Source organism: Coenobita brevimanus, chromosome 68, assembly GCF_032717465.1.
Source record: "Coenobita brevimanus isolate Jiangsu-jjx chromosome 68, ASM3271746v2, whole genome shotgun sequence".
Classification (NCBI taxonomy): Eukaryota; Metazoa; Arthropoda; class Malacostraca; order Decapoda; family Coenobitidae; genus Coenobita; species Coenobita brevimanus.
The window spans coordinates 6,944,185-6,968,991 of NC_137021.1; the positions used below are offsets into that span (position 1 = coordinate 6,944,185).

Genomic DNA, 24,807 nt, shown 5'->3' on the forward strand with positions numbered 1-24,807 from the left:
TCCTTCCCTTCCCTTCCCCGTCTCTCAAAATCTAATCAAAGACATTAACCTATTCATTGCGCTGGCGTGTCAGTTAAGTTTACTCATCTCCATACGTATCACTTAACAAAAAGATCTCGAACTGAAGGGATTAATGAGAAACGATATCTATTCCACCTACCTCAGCAAGTCTCCCCTAAGCTTACTAAATCCGTCTGAAGATAACAAAATGATCTAAAGATAACGTACTTGAATTGGAGGGATTAATGATACTGAAACAGAACTCATCCAGTATTCCAGTAAATAAATTCTAATGAAGCCAAGATTTCACGGGGATATGCAGGTCAGCGGAAGGTCGGTCCAAAAGTTAGAAAACTGAAGTGTGTGGCCAGATATTATATCGATGATAATGTCATGGCATGGAAACCGGAAGTGCTTTCTCTCTCTCTCTCTCTCTCTCTCTCTCTCTCTCTCTCTCTCACACACACACACACACACACACACACACATCGTATCTACTAAGAAATCCTAAGGTACCGGGTATTCATTAATTTAGTTTTTGTTGTTGTTGTTGGTCTCTTAAATGACTGACAACATATCCAGTTCTTGAATGAAAGTCAGCATGATGAGAGACATAAACATAAACGGTAGTTCTCAAATCAAAATGGTAAAATTCTGACATCAGTACAGAGTAACATTTCGTCACTAAAGTTCATACGTGCGTCCTGATTACACAATACCGTGAATTGTTCAAATATTGGTATAATTCTTCCATATACATTTTATACATATTATCAACTGAGCCTGGGTGCAGTGACAATTATTTTTCTGAGCTATGAACATTCTGGCGGTGCTTCAGACTCCAGCTCCTCCATCATATATTCACCCGGGCTAATTGTGAACCGCCTCTTTCCTTTACTCTTTTTCCACGCCCAATTCAACACCTTCCCCCCCGCCCCGCCTTCCCTGCTTCCTCCCTCCTTCCTTCTCTCCCGCACACCCTCTCATCTACTCACCCATAACACCTTTTCCTCAGTGATTTCTTGTCTCCATTACACCATAACTGGTATCTTCGTGTATGTTATAAATGCAAAAAATATCGACATCAAAGACAATTACAAGCAAAAGAATATTCAAATTTAATATGCTGCTTAAATTTATATGGAAGCGCAATTACGAAGTCTTTGCAAGCGAGAAAATCGCTACTAGTGTTCTCCCGCCCCTTCGTCTCTCTTATCTCCTCATCCTCATCTCTACTCCATTCATCCCGTCTCTCCTCTCTTCCACCTACCTAGCCTTCCTAACTTCCGCCTAAACCCGTCTTCATTTCTTTCTTTCGCTTTAAATTATCTCTCCTCTTCATCTTTCCTTGCATAACCCGCCAACTCTCTCCTCAGCGGTCTCATCCTCGTTAATCCAGCCGCACTTCACCCACTCCCAAGTAATCTCGATTATTCTTACTTCGCTTTAATCCTCTCGGTTTACTGAAACTCGCCATTTCTTCTTGCGACCTCCCCTTCCACAACTCTTCACATTATTTACTTTCTTTTTGCTCACCAACTTCTGCTTTGGTTAACACTTGAGATTACTAAAGAGATATGAACAATGAACACCCAGCTTTAGGAATGGAATGAAATTTTACTTAGCTACTTATATATTAAAGTTATGCTACTGATCCAATAGTTGTCTTACATCCTAATATACCGATACTGTTCAGTTCACTCGCAAGTTATGAAGAGAAAATACGAAAATACAAGACGTGCATGGTAAGAAAGTGACAAAATTGCCACAGACACTAATGGTGAATTTCCATACCATAATTTGCTGCTATTCCTTTTTAGTACTGTGACTATATACACATACGTACAACTAAAACATAACCACTTGTCAGCAGCTATATGCAAGTGATGACATGTGAAGGTGTATGGTATGTAGGAGGACTACTGGAACTTGGGAACAGGTTGTCAAGCTTATGCCCACAGTCGAACAAAAAAAAGAAAAAAAAAATCCGCAGGCATCAGTGGAGAAAGTAGTCAAATGTGTGCTTACTCATCTGTAACAACATCGACAACAGCAACAACAGCAAAAATCTTAAAATACACTATGCTAACCTTCCATATTTATCACAAAGCGATAAAACGTACATGAATAACAGAAGACAGGAAACTCACCTTGCTGGAGGTGGAGTGACGGTGCGACCCAGTGATATGGTATAACACACTTCAGCCGCCAGTATGGTAATGTCTTCTAAGGTACACTGTATAGGCACTCGCACACACAACGTCATTTTGTGTTTGTTATGTTTTAGACATGCCATAATTCACGGTACTCAGTGTGAAATTATTATCAACAATTACACAAGTTATATTCAGTTTCATATTCTGATACAAGGAAACTGTTACTGAACATATGATCCGTTCTCCATGACACTACTGTTATTGTTCACGTTAGTCCTGAAGTGAGGGTGGGTCGTTCACTTCGTAACTCAACACCACAGCAGTACGAAAAAATACTTATTTGCGTCAGAGGACATCATGATCACTGTTCCTCCTCGTTTTGTCACCAGTACACCCACACACCAGCTGGCATCTGAGGAAAAAGTAAAATACATGTATATAAGTAACAACATAAACAAATAATGGTTTCGTCATTACGCGATATCATAATCAAACGAGTTATGCAAGTCATGTAAGTGTGTTAAGTATACAACCATTGCTAGAGTGGGTGCTGAGGGATATCTTCATGGATCGCAACAGAAAAACATTCCCTGGATTTAAGTTTTTTAATTGTCTTCAAATTATTGGAGCCCTGTGCTGGACTGCGTCTTATAATCTACAAAAACGATGAAAAGTAAGTGATAGATAAAATTATTAATACGAGAAAAGATTTACAGATATATTGACATGCAAATGGTTCGATACTAAGTACACTCTAAATTGAAGTGTCCCTGAGTGCTTGATCGCTCGTGATCACTTGACTTACGAGTGAGACTCGGTTAAGGTCAAATATCAGCCACTCTCTTACAGTATCACTCCTATCACCCTCCACCTCTGTCTGCACTCCACACCGCCCCTCCTCACACACAACTCTTCATCCATTGCCCTCTCTTGTCATTTCCTGAGACATGTTCCTCTTATGTGCATGGTCTTTCTTAACTCACTACTCTTCATCTATTTTCCTTACTTTTCATACCTGATACAACTTCCTCCCACGTCATTTCCCTACTCTCTCCCCACACACAGCTCCCTTTGCCTATTTTCCTTCCACGCCATTCCCTAATACAAGTTCCTCTCGTCAATTCCCAAGATCTCCCACGCATGACACTCTTTCCACATTACATTCCTACTATGCCATTCATCTAAACAAGCCTCCCTAATGTCACTTTCTTACATTGTTCTACTCGTGTTACTCTCCATATTAGTCCACTTAACCCCTACATTACGGTAAAGTCTTTCTGTAGTTAATTATTGTTCCTGCCAGACCATTTTCTTCAGATTTGGTGGACTCCCTAGTTCTGGAAAGAGTGAGGCCACATTTAACCCCTCCAGTTTGAAAATTCTCTCCAGATCTGAGTAATACCATCTGGAAGCAGCAATAATAAGGTAAAATATATATATATATATATATATATATATATATATATATATATATATATATATATATATATATATATATATATATATATATATATATATATATATATTGTAGCGAAGAGGTTAAGCTACTCTCGTCATTCCATGGTCCCCCGGTCCTTCCTCCCCCCCCCCACAGTCCTTCCCACAGAGACAGGCTACGATGCTGCCCCTCGTAGTGTCGCGTTACGCCCGTATTTCCCGCCTCCCGGTGTTGCATTACGCGGGACCGAGATAAACTTCGGGCTCGGTGATGGAGTGCAATTGATAAACTTCCGCCCTGTAATCAAACACCGATGAGATGAAAGTGGTTCTGTTGAGAGGGACTGCCACGCTACAAATTATCAACAAATCAGTCACGGAGTGCTAATGATTTTCCATTGACTAGTGCTTGTGGATCTGTGCAGTCTTTTTTTCGATGCACGTGGGACTCTGGTAGGACCAGATAAAAGATGCAGACTTACTGGTCGTGGTGCATCTCGTCGTCACCCTCACTCAGGTTCCAGTTCACGTCATCGCTGTGTAACGACAGTGTGAGTCAGTGCCCAGGATAACAAGCATCTTTTTTTTTTCTTTTTTTTTTATGCATGCTCGCTGTTGCCCACTCCAGAGGGGTAGGGCTCTAAAAGAAGAGAAAGCAATCTCATTCACTCACAATCAGTCTCTCAACTGCATTTAACTCCTTAAATCTGTTTTTTTTTTTTTCCTCTCCCTCGCTCCTCCAGATAATTTTATTAATCTATGACAGACTCCTGGTGGCGAAGGGTTAATGAAAGCCATACTATAAACTTTCGAGTAAAGGTCCTAACCTGACCCAGATCGTAGGATGGTAGCAAGAATAAAATGGAAAATACGTCATCGAAGTAAGGAGTTAATAGGCTTGGAGGCAATGGCCATATCCAATAAATACCAGTTACAAATATGAAAATAATTTGGTTTTATGCCCCACTCTAACCTAAAGCTGTGTCATAGGTCTTTTAAGAATATGACCTCCCTTCCGACATCCCCTTCTGCTCGATAATCCACCTCCCATCCTTCCCAGTTTTCTCTCCCTTCCTTTTTTACCTCCTCGCTCTTCTTCTCCCTTCCACCCCTTCCCTCCACCCCGTCACCTCTACTCACCCCACACCCGGATTCTTTGCTCATTCTAGATAAAAAACGATGACTTCTGCGCACACAACATCAAAAGAATCTGTAAATCTTTTTATAAATTAGTCGTGTAAACGGAGACAGTCTTAAGCCCTTATCGCCCCGGGTTTGCTTTCTATTAGCGTAACAAAGTGTCAATATTTTTCCTGGGCTAACTTTCGCGCCTTTCATCTCGCGCCTGGAACTAAAAGTGAGACGAGCCGAGATGTCCCCGAGCGCGAGAGGAGTGTGTTTGGACTTGAAGTTTCTTACTCTCGCCTCCCGTCACACCGGCACCGGGAGTCACGCTCGCTCCTCCAACATTTTGACACTCGCAGGCAACTTTCCACATTAGTAATCCTTTATCAAATCAAGCGTTCTCTACGTACTGACTCGGACAACTGCAAACACTGTATATGATTAAATTAACATGCAGAGACGAAAAAAGAAAAATTATAGATAAGTGTTTCAGGAACTTTATATTATCTTTTTGTGTGTGTCACTTCACTGCAAGAAGAATAAAGTGAGAATTATATTACATCCATGATTTTGGTGCATTATCATTTTCCTCAGGCACATCAGGTCTATCTGTATTGTACTTTTTATTATCTCTCACTACATCAAAAACTGATTATTTTACATGATGTGCTTTTGGCCTATGATCATTCTTCTCACACGCATTTCTGCGCGAAGAGAAGGGTGAAGTTAAGCTCGCCACCAAGACTACACCAACACTTGGCAAGGCGGGTGCGTAATCCACTTAGTTCTCGTGGTGGAGGCTGAGGAGCGGAAGGTCATTGGTGGTGTCGGCGGCCATTAAACTGTGTCCGCCGCACTCGTCACCGCCACGCTGCTAATTGGTCCTCTCTCCCGTCCCTTGCCACCACGGAAAGGCTGGGTTCTTACGATAAACAAGTATACATATCTGTGAAGTGCTATAAAAAAATCGGTTTGCTTAATCGTATTTCCTCGCTTTATTATTCGTTCTTGTTTTGACTTTAAATCATATCGTAGCTGTGTGAGTGAAGATGTAGGTCTACAGAAGCAATTTTATACATAACTTTAACTCAAGAAATGTTATGAATACGGTCCTGGGAGAGGCACGGGGTTACCTACTCTTAAAATCGTCTTAAATGTCGAGGTAAAAAAAAAAAAAATTACCCCACAAGACGACGGAAGTCGCTGTCTCTCGTTCCCTCCTCACTTCCCCTGCCTTTTAGTCAGTACTTCCCTAGATCAGTTTGGATACTTTAGAATGTTACTTTAAAGCTTGGAAATTAATGAGGTGATTATGCTCTTGTATACGTACCTAAAAGATAGATGGAAACAGCTGTGATTTGATGGAATTATAGAGAAACTGATTATGTAGTCCAACAGACGGACATGACTGTTTACTGGCAAAAAACTCCCAATTAACACATATCTGGGCATGTTTATTTCTCTTGCAGATGGCTAGAGTTTGTTGACATAAGAGTGTAATACAATATATTCAGACAGAAGCAAACGGCAGTAAAAATTTAATCCAGATAGCTTCCGTACGTTGCTGTCACCAAAGTCAAATTACGTGTAGTGTACTGGTGAAAAAGGACTTAATATCGATACTCAGTTCATATTCACCCAGAAAAACAATGTCAGTTATTCTTCGGTGTTCATGTGAGTGTTGCAAAGATGTATGGACGTAAGGTGTACACAGTGTCAGGTATAGTATGGGTGGTTGAGTATATGGGTATGTTACACAGAGAGAGCTTGTGGATGATGTTACAGCACCACTTGGAGGTGATGTTCTTCTTGCACTTGGACTGAATTAAGGGTACACAACTTGCTCATGTAGTTGTAAGTGAGGCTTGTTTTCAGGGGTTGAATTAGTAGTACTCAATTCTAGTGAACAGTGTGTGTGTGTGTGTGTGTGTGTGTGTGTGTGTGTGTGTGTGTGTGTGTGTGTGTGTGTGTGTGTGTGTGTGTGTGTGTGTGTGTGTGTGTGTGTGTGTGTGTGTGTGTGTGTGTGTGTGTGTGTGTGTGTGTGTGTGTGTGTGTGTGTGTGAGAGAGAGAGAGAGAAAGAGAGAGAGAGAATTGTCAACACCATGACTTCTTCAGTTGTCACGCACAGTACTTGCAGGCAATTCTATCCACCTTGGGGAGGCTTTCCGAACGAGAGGGGTTAGTGAACATCTCTGATAACTTCTTCACTAGGACCGAATCACACCATTCTTAAGAAAATAATCTGATAACCGAAAAAATATTAAAATTACCCCGTCAAGCAAAAGTGGTGATGCCAAGAATTGTGGGTAAGAATTCGGTATGTACTGTGGCTCAAATCTTCCCATCACCAACGAAGTCATAAATCACTCCAGTTCGGTGACATATGCTATCGTCTATCCTCGACACCACCAAACTATTTTATTCAACTTGGGAAGATTTTAAAACCTGAAATATAGATATAGCCTTATTACTAGAAGCCTATCCTAAACTAAGCATACAGTATATCGTCCAGAACGAAGAATACGAAAAATCATACGTCCTGTGCGTGAAGCGTTTGAAACAATATCCATTAAAGCCTGAAAAACTAGTTCGCCTTTTTAAAAATCTATTTTTGCAATTGTTAAACGCTTTTATTCAGTTCATGAAGAACCTAGTTGAGGATGAAGTTGTGATAATTCTAAAACCTGTATCCCATCATAGAAAAGTCTAATTAACTATGAGCTGCAGTCTAGGTGACACTGGAGGCTTCGTTGCACTCTCTTCTTAAATATTAACTTTGCATATTACACACTGATGCTATATTTTATTTTACAACGGACACTTGCTTCAGCAACGTACAAGAGGATCAAAAGGTGTAATATCCAAAGTAAATCACTAAGCTACGATGCTTCTTATGCCACACCTAAATTGCGGTCCATGAACTACAGGTTGGATTAGGTTAGGTTAGGTTAGTTAGGTTAGGCTAAGTTAGGCTAGGTTAGGTTAGTTAGGTTAGGTTAGGCTAAGTTAGGTTAGGTTAGGTTAGGTTACGTTAGGTGAGGGTAGGCTACGTTAGGCTAAGTTAGGATACGTTAGGTTAGGTTACGTTAGGTGAGGGTAGGCTACGTTAGGTTAGATAAGGTTTTACAGCCAACGCCATTCACTTCGCCAGCAACCATGCCTCCCATCACGCCTCATATTTTTTTTACTCTCTCTCTCTCTCTCTCTCTCTCTCTCTATCTATCTATCTATCTATTTATCTATCTGTCTATCTATCTATCTCTATCTCTCTCATTATATAACTTTTTCACCTTTCCTTCTCCCTCTTCTTCCATATCTTTCTCCTCCCCCCTTTCTGTTTTTTTTTCGTTTTATTTTTCATCACCTCATCTCTCTCCTTTCTCCAATTAATTTCACTCTCTTCCTCTCTTATTTCCTTAATTTCCATCTCCTTTCCCCCTTTCCCTCTCTTTCTTTCCCATTTCCCTCTTTTCCTCCCTCCCTCCATCTTGGCTAAAGGGAAGTATCCGATTTGGGGTTTTCGCTTCGAGTAGAATCTTGGAGACGTGAGCGAATTAGTGGTGTGAGTGCAAGAGGGGCGTGGAGGAGGGGGCTGGGAGGGAGAGGAAGGGGGAGAGGAGAGGGAGGAAGAGAGGTTGGGGAGGGAGGGAATGATAACATATTGGAGAGAGAGAGAGAGAGAGAGAGAGAGAGAGAGAGAGAGAGAGAGGTGAGGAGGAGGGGGAGGTTAGGGAGGGATAGAGAGGTGAAGGAGTTGAGAGAGAGGGAGGAAGAGAAGTTGTGGAAAGAGGACGTAGTAAAGGACTGGAGAGAGAGGGTGGAGAGAGGGGTAGAGGTGGAGAGGTTGGGGAGGTATGGAGAGGTGAAGGAGTTGAGGAGGAGGGAGAAAGGGGTGGAGAGATGGAGAGATAAGGGAGGGTAAGATGAAAGGAATGAGTGAGGAGGGATGGATGATGCGTGAAGAGTGAGGAGGAGGAGAAGGGTTGAGGAGGGAGAGGCTGGGCAACGATGGAGGAGAGAAGAAGTTGGGGAAGGATGAAGGAGTGAAAGAGAGGTTGGGGAAGGATGGAGAGGTGAAGAAGAGGTTAGGAAAGGATGGAGAAGTGAAGGAGAGGTTGGGGAAGAGTGGAGGAGTCAGGAGAAGTTGGGGAAGGATAGAGGGGTAAGGGGTTGAGGAAGGATGGAGGGGCGAAGATGAACATTTTAAGAAGGAAGAGAGGGTGGAAGGGGCGTGAAGGTGGGGCAAGGGTAGGGGAGATGAGAGGGTAAGAGGTAAGCGGAAGGAGAGTGGGGAGGAATGGAAATGGTGTGGAGAGGGAAGAGGAAAGAATGAAGGGGAGGAGGGGAATGAGTGAAGGAGAGGTTAGGGAAGGATGGAGAGGTGGAAGAGAGTCTGTAGAGGGAGGGAATAAAGAAGGAAGAGACGGAATGGAGGAGGAAGAGAGGGAGAGAAAGAATGGGGAGGGAAGGATGAGCCTTGAGGAAGGAGGGGTAATGGATAAAGATGATGAGAGAGGGAGAGAAAGGGGAGGAAAGAAGCGACCGATGATCAAGGATATGAAAGAGTGGGACTGGAAGCAAGAAGGGAGGGAGGAGTAAGGATAAGGTAGGAGGAAGAAAAAGAGGGGGAAAGAAGGGAGGGAGGGTGAGAATGAGGGGTAAGGAAAAGTAAGAGGGTGGGAAGAAGTGAAGGAAGGGAATAAGAAGAAAGGATGACGGGAGAAGGTAAAAGGAACGAAGAGTCGAGGGTGAGAGCCATGATTGCTATAGATAAAAACACATTGCTACAGTATATGAAATACAATTAACTTTCATCTTACAACTCTTGTCTCTCATCCCCCAAAAGCCTAGTGGAGGAGGAGGAGGAAGAGGAGGAGGAGGAGGAGGAGGAGGAGAAGGAGGAGGAGGAGGAGGCCTAGATTAATGTCTATGGACTGCCTGAAGATCGCTAAGGCTGACAAACAAATCTGCTATGTTCAAGGTGCATTACTCGGCGAACGTTGACAGTGGGCAAACAAAATATGTCCAAGAATCTGACCGGTCTGAGAATCAAACTCGGGTTTCCATTTGTAAACTGGATGTGGTAACTAATGCGCCATCGACTCTCCCTAAGGTAGAGGGAGAGAACAGGTAGGAATGAAGGGACGCAGAGGAGGGGGAGGGGAAAGGGATGAAAGAGAGGATGAGAAAGAGGGATGGAGGAGTAAGGATTGAGGGGCTGGGGAGAGGGATAAAAGAGAGGATGGGAAGGATTGGTGGAGAAATAAGGATTGAGTAAACCAGGGTGTGGGGTAGGATGGAAAAATACAGATTTACGTATATCGAAAACATGCCTTATTAAGTACGGTAAGACAATGTATGCTCAGTCTCCGTCTTCCCTCAAAGTACGACCCGCAACAGGCGATGTTATAGCCAAGTCCCCAACTGTACTGCTAAGTCAACAGGACCAAGGGAAAACTTTGTCCAAGGGTCTGGGCCAAGAATCTAACTCGAGTTCTAATTGCAAGATGGTCGTGCTAACCCATGCACCATCGGTTCCTCAAAGAGAGATTGATGAGGCATAGAAGGAAGGGGGGGAGGGATGTGGAGGAGGGGGAGGGATGAAAGAGAGGATGGGAAGAGGTGGGGGGCGGGACGTGCAAGGAGGCCGAAGAAGGATGGGAAGAGAGGGGGGGAGGGAGGAGTAAGGACAGAGCAATGGGAGGGAGCGAGAGAAGAGGATGGTGGGGACATGAAGGTTGGAAAGAATGGAGGGGACATGAGGGTGGCGAAGAATGGAGGGGACATGAGAATGAGGGGAGATGGCGGGGAAGGGGAGACGCCAGACAGACTGATGGACTGTGTACTCCATCCACAACACTCATACATTGGCACCAGAGCAGGGTGGTAACACTCAAACTGGTTCGTGATTCACACAGGTCTCGGTCCGAAACGCACAGTACGAAAGAACGAGACCCATAAGCGCGGCAGTGGATCATCACTACTTTTGTTAGAGTCCGCACAGTATCCTAGCTGACTAAAGTAACGATTCGCTGGCGTGCTCACGGTTTTCGTTCTGAGTCGCAACCGGACCGAGACCACAGTGAATCCCGAGCACGTGATGCCCAGTCAGCGAGCATACTGTACGGCACAGTGCTATCAATATAAGATAGGGGACAAGAGCGAGCGTGTGTGTGGGGGGGGGGGGAGATGCTACTACGGAATTACTGGTTCATTACTGTTGATGTATTACAAAAACTATAAAGCAGATAAACCCTTCCTCAGTCTCAAAATTGCTTAGGGTGGTATCAACAACAGACGAACTCAAACTTTGCTTACATTTTGTTTCAACGCATCAGGTAGACAAAAGTGTGTATTGCATACGGTACCACTTTCCCAACTGTGAATGTATCCGACATGTTTACCTTTTAATAATGCTGCGAATGAGGAAAACTTTATCACACTCACACAATCGGTCACTCACATTCTCAAACTACCTTACTCATACCCATTAGTCTTACGCTCTCACTCATTCGAACTCTCTTACACTCGTATTGACAAACACTATTTCGCTAAATCATATACTCGCTCTCTCACTTTCCCTCCTGTCAATTAGTCACAGTCACATTCTCACTCACACTTACATTCTCTCAATATCTTTCTCTGCTTAACTCACACAATTCCAACACTGATTTTCACTCTGCGTTTTACATTATCAAACTCTCTCACACTCTCATATCCAGACACTCGTTCATCACCGTAATCAAACTTTCTTACTCTTCATTTCCAAGCACTGTCATTCACACTAATTTTCTAATACTCACTCTTGCACTCTGACATTCACTCTACCATATATTCTCGCACCCTCTCACACATTCGGTTCTTTCACACTCACTCCTGCATTCACTGGCTTACTCATTCACTCACCGACTCATGTTTCCCTCATTCATCTCCACATGCTAGTTCACTCTTACACACTTCTCTCTCTCTCTCTCTCTCTCTCACACACACACACGCACACACACACACACACACTTTCTCACTTCCTGTCGCTCATTCTCACCCTTCTACACTCATAAAATCTAACATGCCCTTGCTGTCACTCTCACTCACTCTAGCACTCAAAACCACACTTACTTTCACATTCTGTCTCACTTCATTCACTTTCACAATCGTCATTCACCTTCATTTAGTACCTCCCTTACAAACTCATTTTCTCTCACACTTACTTCCACACCTTGTCACCCATTCTCAACCGCCCTTTTCTCATACAGGCCTATTTAGAGTTAATACTGCTTCTCAATTAACCAATTGTCACATTTTCAATTCCAGTCTCACATTCACTTTTTCATCCACTTTGCCATTTTTAGATCACTCAGACACTTTCTCACAAACTCTCCTACAGTCTGACTCACTTTCACACTAACCTTTCCGCTAAATAAATACCATTAACTCTTTCCCTAAGTCTTTCACTCTCGTACGTAAGTATTTTTTATCTTATTTCAGGATAATCATCTCAACTCGTTATGTAGGTGTATAATTTGTTAGCTGCTAAACTACGTCGTTACTACCTTTAATAACTTTCTACATATCTGCATTATAATGTAAGTTCTAGCTACCCTCATCTCTTCTGTAAATACAGATTGTTACCGGTGATGAACATCCTCACCGCAGCACAAAATCTATAAATGAATTTAAAAACTGGTGACTTACCTCATACTATGGTCAATCGCGGACGACCCTTACACAAAATCTAGAAAATACATCAGATGCAGTTGAGATGTGCGACTTTTAACTCTGCACCATCCCCCTTCCCTCCCTCTCACTCCACATCTCCACTGAAACTAGAGTAGCGCACTTGATGCTCTGTCACACGGCATCACTAATTTGTGATTCACAGTTATCTCGGATTGGATAAGTCTCCTCGAACAAGAGCCGTGAGCACATCAATTAATTTTCGCATGTCAACGACAGTGCTGTACCCTAGCAGTATCAATATTGTACATATTAAATAATTATTCTCCACCTTTAAGAAGTTATACGACACAACACACCAAGAAATCTGATAAAATTTATAAATCTGGGGCATCTTGGCAGCTATGACTGAAATAAACATTACAAATACTTGCACTTCGCTCCGAAGCTCAGCCCTGTGCAAAGTGAATCAGTTTCGTTTCCAACACATACAAAGCATCGTATTCACGCAGCACACCTCGTCCGGTCTAGTCTGTGCTACCCTGTGTTAAATAACATTAAATTTATAACTTTCACTTGGCTAGCAGTCATCCCCAGTCAACCTCCAGGTCTATCTGTGACAGAAATTATCATACCTCGTGCCATAACTCATTCCCTTGCACCTGCCTCTGCTTATTGTAGGCCATCCTTACTACGATAGAATTTCGCTTTTTGTTCTTTGTGGATATGGTCCTACACATTTTCCTTTATTAAATTTTAACAATGAAGGATTAAACGATTTCTTTGCATCTCTGCTATTTAATGCAAGAAATTCCTATAAGGCATCTATTTTTCTGGTTGTCAGACGTCGTAACAAGTATGCGGGTAAGATTAGTTATTCGATAATGCTATGCCGCTTAGTTCTTACTAGTTTACGTATTTCTGTTTATTATTCGTATAGGCTACTACACTTGGCAGAGAAAGCATATTACATACTGATACATAGTGTATCAACCTTACCAAATATCGCACAGATAATCACTGTTCTATCGCTGTTACTGTAATGAAAAGCAGGGCCGACGGTTTAGTAATAAGAGCCGGACCATGCTGACGGCAGGGGCCAGCCTAGTAACGCATTAGTCTCATCGTAGTCACTAGCTGTAACCAGGAGAGAACTGGGCCAGTCTGGTGTCCCCAGGGCGGCTCCAGCGACTTTCCCTGTAGCTAAATAGATGCAAAGCGATGTTTTCCAAGGACCTGGATCATAATCACAAAGATTAAGTTGAGAATTTTTATAAATGCCTTCTGATTCTTTCTGATACATTTACGATAAGACGTATATGGGGTCATCCTAGTTTTTTCTTTCCTTTTTCGGCAGAGCCTCCAAGGATCCATTAATAAACCGTGTGCAGTTGCTCTTCTAGTTTCTTAGTTGACTGCACATACCTCTGTTACCACCGCAAAGTGAAAATACACATGACCTTGTACACTGGGTTATAATAAGTTAGGATAGGACAGAATCTGAACTTAGCATGTATATACTGAATTTTAATACTGCTTCCACATGCTTTACAAAATATACCAGTAGCTACCATTTCAGCATAAAAAAATATTGCTGATATATAACAGACATGTACAGTATATATTAACGACAACTTATCTTAAACACTCGGAAAATAAATTCTGATAATGGCGTGTCATATCCTCCCTTTACGTGGTTTAAAAAGCAATAACAGTATTAACTTGCCACATGTATTACAAAACAATCTCAATTTGTATTCTGTCATGTTACTCGCCATTACCTGTGCAGTCCATGGTAAACAACAGAATCTTGATAGGTGCTGGGGAATGAACCAAGGTGCTAGACAGTCCATGCAAGGCTAATGGTTAGAACTCAGATTACATCCTTTATTTTTCAATTACAAGCGCCTAATATTAAGATCGTAAATGTGTACACCTAGCATTGCAGAAGAGGTGAAAATCACAGTACATTACTGGCAAGGGTTTAACCAATCAGTTCAAGCAGAACTTACAGTGACCTGGCGAGCATGTAGTGGTAAACGGTACAGTGTTTGGATAATGCATGGGGTAGTTGCACTGTACTGCAAACTAACGATTATCCAACGCTGCATTACCAGGAATACGACATTATCCGGTGCTGCAAGTGGATGAATTAAAATGGTATCCAGCAGTAAGCATAAAATCTTTGACATTATCCAGCATGAAGGACTCTTTCTTCTGGCTAAAAGTAGCTTGTTATTCAGCATAAGACAGTTGTCATCATCAGTAGAGTAGGAGCCTGGGGCTAGGCAAGTTGGTCCTGACATTTAAAATGAGAGTGACCAGCCTCACTCATCCCTGAGTGGAATTACATAAGCAATAAACCCCAACCACCCCTCGGATATAAACCTACAAAGGCTCAATCCAATTGGAGCCCATTAATTACCCACTAAACCACCAGGCGCCATAATTTGGTTACATAATTACCACCTACCATAATAAATGGTTTCCTGGTGTACAGGAAGCCAATTGGCTTATCACTCAGTGTAGAGTCACCCATGAGCAGAAGGAAGAGGAAAAAATGAAGGAAACAAAGAAGAGGGACTATAAAGTCACCCATAGACATAAGGAACAGGAATGAATGAAAGAAAAAAGACAGAAGGAAAGATGGAAGGAAGAGAGGAAAGGGAAGTCCCCCGAGAGCTGCACTACATCGAGTAAGTGGATGGTCAGTGCCCCCACCGACCACTAAACATCTAACTCAAATAAAATCTAAAGGTTGTGTATGCTGTAAAAATATCTCTTATATGACAGCTGTTTATGCACATGAACAAACTCATATTTAATAACTGGTAACACCTCCAAACCTCTACAGAAACTGTAACCCATACCATTCAGATCAGTACGCATCCAGCTGTATGCATGACTAGATGATCCTCTTGAAAGTGTTGGAAGGGATACTGTACAACACAAGGGGAACATTACGCTCAGCCTTCTTTTTGGAGAAAATTTTGCGTTGAATCATCTTGCATATTTCATCTAAATAGTCCTTGTGGTCAGGGAATCTGCAAGAGAAAAGATCTGTTGAGAGAATGAATATTCTTAGGTTACACTTTCTTTCATCCCTGAGTAGAAAGAAGAAATTACCACAAAAAAGCTTAAGTATGTGTACTGCTAGTACAAGAGGACTATGGCTCATATTCTCATCGGTTAAGAAGGCTCCCAAACACCTTTTCCTACATGATATAATTTGTTTATTACACCTTCCTGTCCTCTTCTGTTACATAAACCCTTCCAACATCACCATACTCTGCATAAATAATGTACAAATGGATATTACCCAGCTAAATCCAAAAATAAATCGCTAAGGAAGAGGTGTCAGGCAGTTTCCTTAACCAACAAGAATATAAGCCTATGGAGTGGAAGACCTGAATCAATCCTTCCTACCTAGTATTGATGTTTAGTTATGAAACCCTACAACCCATAATTTTTTATGCAAAAAAACTCATTGTTCTTATGACACAGGAAGGAACACCTGGAACTGGGATTTCTTTCACTTCCAATCACATTGCATATAGACTAAGTGCAAACAGCACGGACTCATGCTGTGATTCAAACCTCATGTGACAGTGGGGAAAGTGGCTATGATGATACTGACAAAACAATTCCAAATATTATTCAATCATCATCATCATCAGCCTATACAGTAATAATCCACTGCAGGACAAAGGCTTCTCCTAACCTTATATGATCACCATCTTTGATGTCTTGCTCCCTCCTGAGACATCTGTTCCTTTCATCAACAGGGAATGGCTATAGCAGAGAGATCTCTTGGTTACTTAGTCCTTATATGCATTTCTTTTTCTTTCAATGTGCGCAAGCACATGAAAGCGCACGAACGCATGCACACACAGACACACACACACACACACACACACACATACTCAAATTCCTTCTACCTTCCATGATGAGGGTAATTACAGTACAGTATTGTATTTTTGGAGATGGCACAATTCAGCCTCTTTCAAACACTGGCCTGCTCTCACTTTGGATAGGCATTAATGAAATTTTCAAAGACCTAAGGGATAAAAGAATCAAACCATGTCAGCACAGCCATACTCATTACCTTCTGTACTGTGTTACAACTACTGTCCAATATCACAAATTATTAGTTTAAAAATTTATGAACAACAATCTGTTATCCACGTGTATATTAATACAAACAATCTATCATAGTAAGGGTAAGTGCCAGACTAGGGCATTAGTCAGACATTATGCACAACTGACAATATTACTGCATTCTCTAACTAATACCTGGACTGAAATATACAAACCCGGAATCTTCGATAATTCAGCTTAGACAGTGCCAGTGATCTGAAAACTTTCAAAGCTTATACAGGCCACAATAAAACCTCCTCTCTTGTGATTTTTGGATATAGAAAAATATGCATAAAACAAAAGTCCCAGGAAGAGAAGTTGATTAATACTTTGAGGAGACATATAACTTGGAACTGAACGCTTCCAAGACTAGACATTCATACATCCTCAAAATTCCACTGCCACCCAACTTTTTCAGACAAAAGTCATATATCTGGATTCACCCATCTTAACTGCAGCCTAACTGAAAAACCAGTTTTACCCCAGATAACTGGGTCTATGATGGTTACTCTGTGGCAAGACAGATGCCCTACATACAATAGCATGAGTACTTCCATCATTGCTGGTAAACAGTTTGCAGCAGTCATTACTGTCTGCCAAACAATGCAAATATCCAATCTGATGGCACTCTTGATTTTTAACATTAGCCCTGACACCCCTGAAGATGGACTTGTTGACTCTATGGAAATGAAATGAGAAAGTTTTTTTTTTTTTTTTCCCCATTCTCTGTTTTTCATAAAATCTCTGGTTTCTTCTCATATATCAGGCACTTTCTGGTCTTCTTGGGGGTTGCACTGGGATCAGAGAAACACTATACAGTAAGAGCTCTTCCTGCCAGCCATAGTAGTAATCCAAGTACAGTAAATAAAGAAGCCAGAACTCATGGAAAGCACAACAGACACCATACATTTATATCCCACTAAAGCAGACTACCCATAATCCCTATAAGATGCACAATGACAACCTCCATATGGCACATGGTTTGAAATTTATACCTAGTGTGATTATACTTTTTAACTGAAGAGATGCATGTTAATATGAATCAGTTTTGCTAAGGTGCATAACCGTATCCACTAATGGGTGGTATTTATGTAATCCAATGACTCACTACATGGAAGCCCCAAGAAAAGACATTCACTAAACTAGTTGAGTAAATATTACTTTGGAACTATTCCATTATTAATTCTGTCCATCAACTGACAGACACCTTTCACTCATGAGCATTTAAAACCCCAATTAAATTTTTATACTATGTGTAAATACTCAAGTATCTACTAATTAACCATTAATTGCCCAATGCAGTACATACAAACTCTTAACATCAGCGACTGTTTCATTGAAGTTGCGGACACTGGAGTCAGTCTCAAGAGAGGCCAGGGACAAAACTGCTTTTTTATCCAACTCAACTGCCCATACATCCACATTCAGCCCTGTTCCACCACCCATTACTGCCCACTTAGAAGTCAGTGCTGACATTACATCACGATGGATCTGGAGAACAGAGAGTGTAAATGTTATATATACAGTCTGTTTTAGTGGACAGAGGTCATCATCATCATCATCATCATCATCATCTAATCCTGCGTTGCCCTATGAAGAACACAGAAGCCCGGGGCTAAGCAAAGTGGTCCTGCAATTTAAAATGAAAGTGACCAGCCTCAATCATCCCTGAGTGGCATTACATGAGCAATAAACCTCAACCACCTCTTGGATATAAAACTGCACAGGCTCAATCCGATTGGAGTGCCTTAATTACCCACTAAACCACCAGGCGCCATAATTTGGATACTGTATATGGTTACCACGCAGCTTTGTACAGTAAAAGTCCAATAATCCAAGGGTCTTTTGGAATTGTTTGGAAGGGCTCTGAAAAGATTAGAAATATGTACATGATAATTAAATAAACACTTAAAATGATATGGGTTGTTTTACTCACTGAAAATGCATGGAAGCGCAGATGAATAGTTGCAGGCAGGTACATCCAAGTCCAAGGGCAAGACCAAATTATATAAATCCTTACATAAAGCTCAGAAATCCCAGAAAAAGTTGAAAAAAGTCCTGAATAATTCGAAAAATTTTGCCTTGAAAAATTCGGAGTACTATGTATTGGGATTTTCAGATTACTGATGGTCGGATTGGAGGACTTTTACTGCAAATTTTTTCCTGGTGCAGAGGAAACCATTTGGCTTGTCACTCAGTGTAGAGTCACCCGTAGACAGAAGGAAGAAGAGAGAATGAAGGAAAGAAAGACAGAAGAGGAAGGAAGGAAAGAAGTAAGGGAGGAAAGGGCAGGCACCCAAGAGCAGCGATACACTGAGTGCGTGGATGGTAAGCGTCCTCACTTACCACATACAGTACAGTACAAGTATTAATTTTTTTATTAGCTATACTCCTTGGATAATATGCAATAGTTGCTGCAACAACTATATCCACATTCACATGGTAAATCCATACACAGAAATTATTCATTACAACAGCAGACATCCACATACTAAATACTACTGTGCTTCTTAAAACCTTTCCACAACTATAACATCTTCTCCACCTACGTGCAGCTACTGCCAGATGATATTAATCCATTATGAAGGACAGTTCACAATGAAAGGGTTAAACTGATAGTCAGCAAAGGAATGACCACTTATTTCCAAGGTGTTAGCCTTTTAAATAATTCAAGTTGAGTGGGCAGGAAATATTCCAAGGTCTTGCATCACCAACAGCTGTGGTTGTAGAAACACAGAATTTACACTTCAGACTCTCTGCACAGATACAATGCTGTAAATTTCTAAAAGGATCGGGCTGCATGTCAACTCTGTCTTACATAGGGCAACTATTAGCACAGCCACCAAATCTACCAGTACCAAAGATGTGAACACCCATACAGTAATCTTTCAAAGTGGCACACCAGAACAGACGATCTTTAAAAAAATGTTATGCACATGAGCTGATGGATGTAAAGTATTTCTTTTACTTGTGCAATAAGTTATCGGCTTTTAACTGCTAATACTGTGCTGTGCATATACAGTGTATATACAGTACACTCTGTTTTACCTATAAAAATTGTTATTTTATTAAGTATTGCCTCAAGGCAATTTTTCTTTGATGTACTAACCTGTTGATCAAGTTTGGGTGCATCCTTACTCTTTGACTGTTTTCTTGTAATATACTGAATGATCAGCTGATACTCCTCTTGATTACTTGCACCTGAAGGTAATCATAAATATTTTCAGAAATACCGAGTACAGTATTTACAAGAAATTTTACAATACATATGCAATTATTATTTCCTACTTACTCTTATAATCAGCATCTTACACATTTCACTTGACCTATTGTGAAAATGCTTCTACTATATTATTTGCATAAATCAATTATGAATAAATATGATCTTACCAGGTAGCCTGGAATCTGTGCGGGAACTCCCTGTGGGAACACTACTGTCAGGAACCCCAAGGTTTTTCAGGACAAATTCTGGGACTTTCTCAAGAGGTACCTTCCTCTCTAGTGTACGTCCAGTGGGATCAGTAAAGATTCTCACATCAGCCTTGTCCCCAGCTGTCAGCATCACTGCACTGCTAACACTGCCCTCCTCCAGTAGTGCTTCTGCTTCACGCTGATTCTGGTTCCACAGTTAACAATTACTCATCAAAATGACTTTAGGACTGTACACTAAATTCAAGTTGCATCTCACCAGAAGTGTATTACAAGTACTGTAATAAATATTCTATAATCCTAAATGAAATGTAACCAATTTTCCAAGAAATATTTAGCTCATTAAAAGCCTGGTTTTTTGAAGGCCAGAACTCATATTCATTCTTGGTAAGTAAATACCAAGGCACCCTTAGAAAGAGGAGTTAAGCCAATTATGTCACACCTCAACCATTAAAACTGTTGACAGGAGGAATTACCTCAACTCAAAGAGGCAGATAAGACTACATTGCTTCTGGTCCTGTTACAGTTCCTCATGAGGTATGACAACCTCTCTTCGTGGTTACTGATATTTCGTCCACTCAAACATATCAAGTACTGTATGATGCTGTTCCTGTGTTCCTATCATCAGATGTGGCACAAATGTGGTTACCTAGCTGTGCCACCATTTTTCATATGTTTGGTCTGGACTTGGTGTTATATGCTGGAACGAACTCCCTTACACTAAGCTTAATGCACTGGGTACTTCCAGATTCACTCACTTTGAGAAAAATTAGTTTCTGGACTTACAAAACCTATGTATTCACCCTATGCTTTCTCTTTGAAGGTACCCTTAGGAAGAATCCCCACGATAGAAGGAGGAATAGCGAGGGTGACGAGGAAGATCTGTATATGAAGCATATGTTGAGAGAAGTTTATAACATTTATGGCATGGTAAATTGAGCACGATGGACATCAATATACTCAGCAAGACTCAGTTTAACCACATACATATGATACCATTATTACAAGGGTATGTTGTAAGCCTTAATTTAAGAACCAAACGATGTACCCACTACAAATATACCATCATATGCCTAACCATCCCAAGTCCATTAACCACCTCTCTCTTCTAGTTAAACACAGCAAACTAGCTCCATGACTGCACACACTTACTAGAACAGTGACTTAAAGAAATAACTATATTAAAATAAAAATACAAAACTGAAGCAACTCCTTCTTTGGGGATATCAAATGCAGTATCTTAACCCCTCGGTAAGCTGTTAGTGTTGTGCTTACTGTTCTCAGAGATTTAATGCCCTTAGTCATAGAACGTAAAGGAATGATATCACAGGCTGCTCACTTAAAAGAGCATATGAGAACCTGACAACTTCAGGAAAGGTGTCCATGCCCCATGAGGCATTTTAACCGGAGACCAGAAGCTGCAGGACTAATTTTGAACTCTCTGTGTCTGGCATTCTTCCTTCCATCACCACATCTGATGCCTGGGTTGTCATACATGGCTTTATGTCTTTTCTGAGGATGTCTCTAATCAGAAGGTACTGAGTGAATGAGTTAAAAGCAGTACAGTACAGTTTGATATTAATATAAGATGAAAACATAAAATGAGTCTCACCAAGCAGTGGCAGTGATCTGCGGTAATTTTTGCTGTTCTGAATTTACAAACGATATCAACTCGATCCTTCAACTGTTTTGGTCCAATTGCACACACCATCACTGATATTACTCCAGCACCACAACCAAGTTCTGAAAAATATTTATGAATGAAAAACTTACTAACCTTGACTATTTCTATTAGAACATGGAACATGAAAGAAACTACAGCATGTACCGGGTACTTTACTTAATGACAGCTGAATTGGGACTAGGTTTTATGAACCAACACAATTAATTCAAAGAACATACAAATTATTCATTCATTACAATAACATGTAACCAATCTCTTCATCAAATTACTGAAATGTATAATGAAGGAGTAAATGACTGACCTGAGGCAATATGAGTTAAATCACTTCGTCCAGCTGCTGCCAATTCCCCCACAGTCTCCACACACCATACAAACTTTTCTAAGAAGAGACTCACACCAACTGCACTTGGTACTTCATTACTCCTCTTGCCAGACACCAACCGCCTACTGCAAATAATACACCCAAGTATGACTTCTCCATAACAAAATTATACCAAGACGGGTGTACGATCAGTACTAAGAGTAGGCCATTACAAAATACAATTATCACAGATTACATCTCTCTCTCTCTTTCTCTCATATCTGCATTAACCACCTCATTCCAACACCAAGACAATTTATTTCTTCACAGGTGCCTTGTCCAGCCACAAGTTCAAACAGTGGCTCTCAGGAGACCCTTCTTTAGAGCACCATACTGCTTAGTTATGCCCCCAATCACAGCACCTCATCTTGCCACCCCTCTAAACATCTCTACATTTAAAGCTTCCCTCACTGCCTTGTTATTCAACTTCCATACTCTTCTCCTAGGTACATAAATTATTTTTACCACTTCACATCTCAGAAACTAACCACAAACATGTAATCTACATTGCCATACACACTCCACCAAGTATGTTTTTAACATCCCCAACTAGCTTCCTATCTATCTTTCATACCAAAAATTATCCAAGCTGGCCACACATAATGTGATTCACATGCTGGCTATGAACATCCTTTGACTTGCATTGTATGCTGTCAGTTTACTCCATCTTTTCTTAAATGAAAAATTACAAACTGATGTACCATGTTCTGTGCTTCCCAAAACTCAAGTATTTTCTCCCCTGCCACATTCCTTATTTTACATCCTCTAAACTGAATACTGTACTGTATGTAATTCTGGCAGAAGCCAGTACAAAGTAAGCCTTTATCTCACAGAAAGACTTCATCCATTTATCCATCATCCAGTCCTTTATTGCCCCATCATGACCACAGGCATCTGGGACTAGACTATTCATCCCAGACATTTAAGAAAACAGTCACCATCACCCACCCACGATTGCAATTATATGAGCAAGAAACTACCACCACACCTTGGATTTAAACCCTATTGGGCCACATCAGGGGTACAGTTGTGAGGCAGACCAAAAAAGATCTGGGACAAGGTCAGACAGTGTGACCTCAAGGATCTGGGACTGAATATGAAGGCCGTCATAGATAGGGCAGCATCAACATCTGCCATTACGTGACTGAGGCTGATGCATGCAAGCATGTTGGAGCCTTTATAAACAATACAAACGATACAAATTGGCCACTTTCAGTTGACCTGCCTTTCTCCAACAGAACACCAGGCATCCACTTGCCAGTTATATGGCAGCATTACATTTAAAGAATGGATTGTGGGGGCCCCACCTACGATTTAATATATTTCCTATTCCTTAATTAACCGAAGTTTTTTCCTTAGCTAAAGAAAACTCTTCGGCAATAGTATAATGATGAAGACATCATCATAGAGAGGAGCCTGAGGGATGAAAAGTGATTACAAAATTGTCAAAATATATATATGGTCTCTACTGTAACATATTAAACAATATAAGCCAGCTTTATCTTACATACACAGGTGTTCCATAAATACTGTAACTGAAAAGTCTGGAAGCATGTCTGCAGCTTCCTCTAAGAATTTGTTGTAAGACAAAAACACACCTCTTAATTTCCTGCTTTAATCAGGCATACATGATAATTATCTACAGCCAAGAAGACTAACCGGTGTTCGAGTATTAGGTGGTGGTATGACCCACCCTGAGCCAACAGGTCTTGTGATATTCCCTTCTTCCTGTGTACATCCATCAGGAACTGCCATGTGAATCCACTATACAGGTGAGCATCAGCTACCAGAAGTGGTCGTAGTTTTATCTCACACTAAGATGAAAATGAGAGCATTAGCCTATATCATACAATGATAAAACAATAATCTTATTGTATTACATCATACCCCAAAAGGCTTGGTTCTCAGAACCTTCCAGGATACATAATGAATAATCATTCTTACAAGTGTGGCAGGTAAACCAGCCAGACCGTAACTTTGCCATTATTAGGTATCTGGGGAAAAAAATCATCCATCCATCCATCCATCATCCAAGCCTACACCCCCCATGAGGAGCATAGGAGCCCGGGGCTAGGCAGTTGGTCCCGACATTTAAGATGAGAAAAAAATAATAATAAAATAAAATAAAAAGCACATTTATTAGAAGGACACACATTAGGGTATCAGTGGCAGTCTCTATGCATGATTAAATCAAACTCTTATACTGTATTTTTATGGGGTCTCCATTCTTTACGCTAAATGGGTGGACCATCATTCAACTTTAGTTTATAATACTGACAGCAAATTTATTCATGCAATCAATAAGATTTCTACTCCTGACATTATAGGCAACTTTTAAATACAATGAGATATCAAACTTATGGTCACTATGGATGACTTTCTGTATTTTAGTCATAACATACCTTGATGCCCATTATCTGTGCATCCTCCTTAATTGCCATCAGCTCAGCTAAAACTTGTTTCATGCTTCCTGCCAGATTTTTGCGGCGGGAAATGCCCTTGTTCTGTATACTAGTTACCACCTCCTCTAGTGAACCATCCAGAAGAAGAAATCCCTTTATGGACTCAACTGAGGGCTTCCCAACCCCAAGGTCACACAGATAGTTACACACTGTTTCCAATGGCATTCGTTTTGCATTCCATTCCTGTAATGTGAGAAAATATTAGTCAGTGAGTTAATTACATACATGAAGAGACATTAGCAAAAAAAAAAAAAAAAAAAAAAACAGAGGCCTTTCCTGCTCCATTTTCCTGAAACTGCAGAAGGAGATAGCTTCAACAGTTGTTTTTTTTTTTTTTTTTT

General features: G+C 40.9%; 1 protein-coding gene across 1 annotated transcript in view; it reads right to left on the bottom strand.

The window, feature by feature from the left end:
- Positions 1-15,298: 15,298 nt before the first annotated feature.
- The window catches only part of Gcn2 (eukaryotic translation initiation factor 2 alpha kinase Gcn2), a 55,602-nt gene continuing 46,093 nt past the window's right edge, over positions 15,299-24,807 (bottom strand). Inside the window, exons 14-21 of the mRNA XM_080277055.1 lie at positions 24,407-24,649; positions 23,664-23,818; positions 21,945-22,090; positions 21,572-21,702; positions 19,921-20,146; positions 19,640-19,731; positions 17,840-18,021; positions 15,299-15,437 (exon numbers count right to left, since the gene is read on the bottom strand). Of these exons, the coding sequence (XP_080133181.1) occupies positions 15,299-15,437; positions 17,840-18,021; positions 19,640-19,731; positions 19,921-20,146; positions 21,572-21,702; positions 21,945-22,090; positions 23,664-23,818; positions 24,407-24,649 (1,314 nt within the window). The remainder of the gene's footprint in view (positions 15,438-17,839; positions 18,022-19,639; positions 19,732-19,920; positions 20,147-21,571; positions 21,703-21,944; positions 22,091-23,663; positions 23,819-24,406; positions 24,650-24,807) is intronic.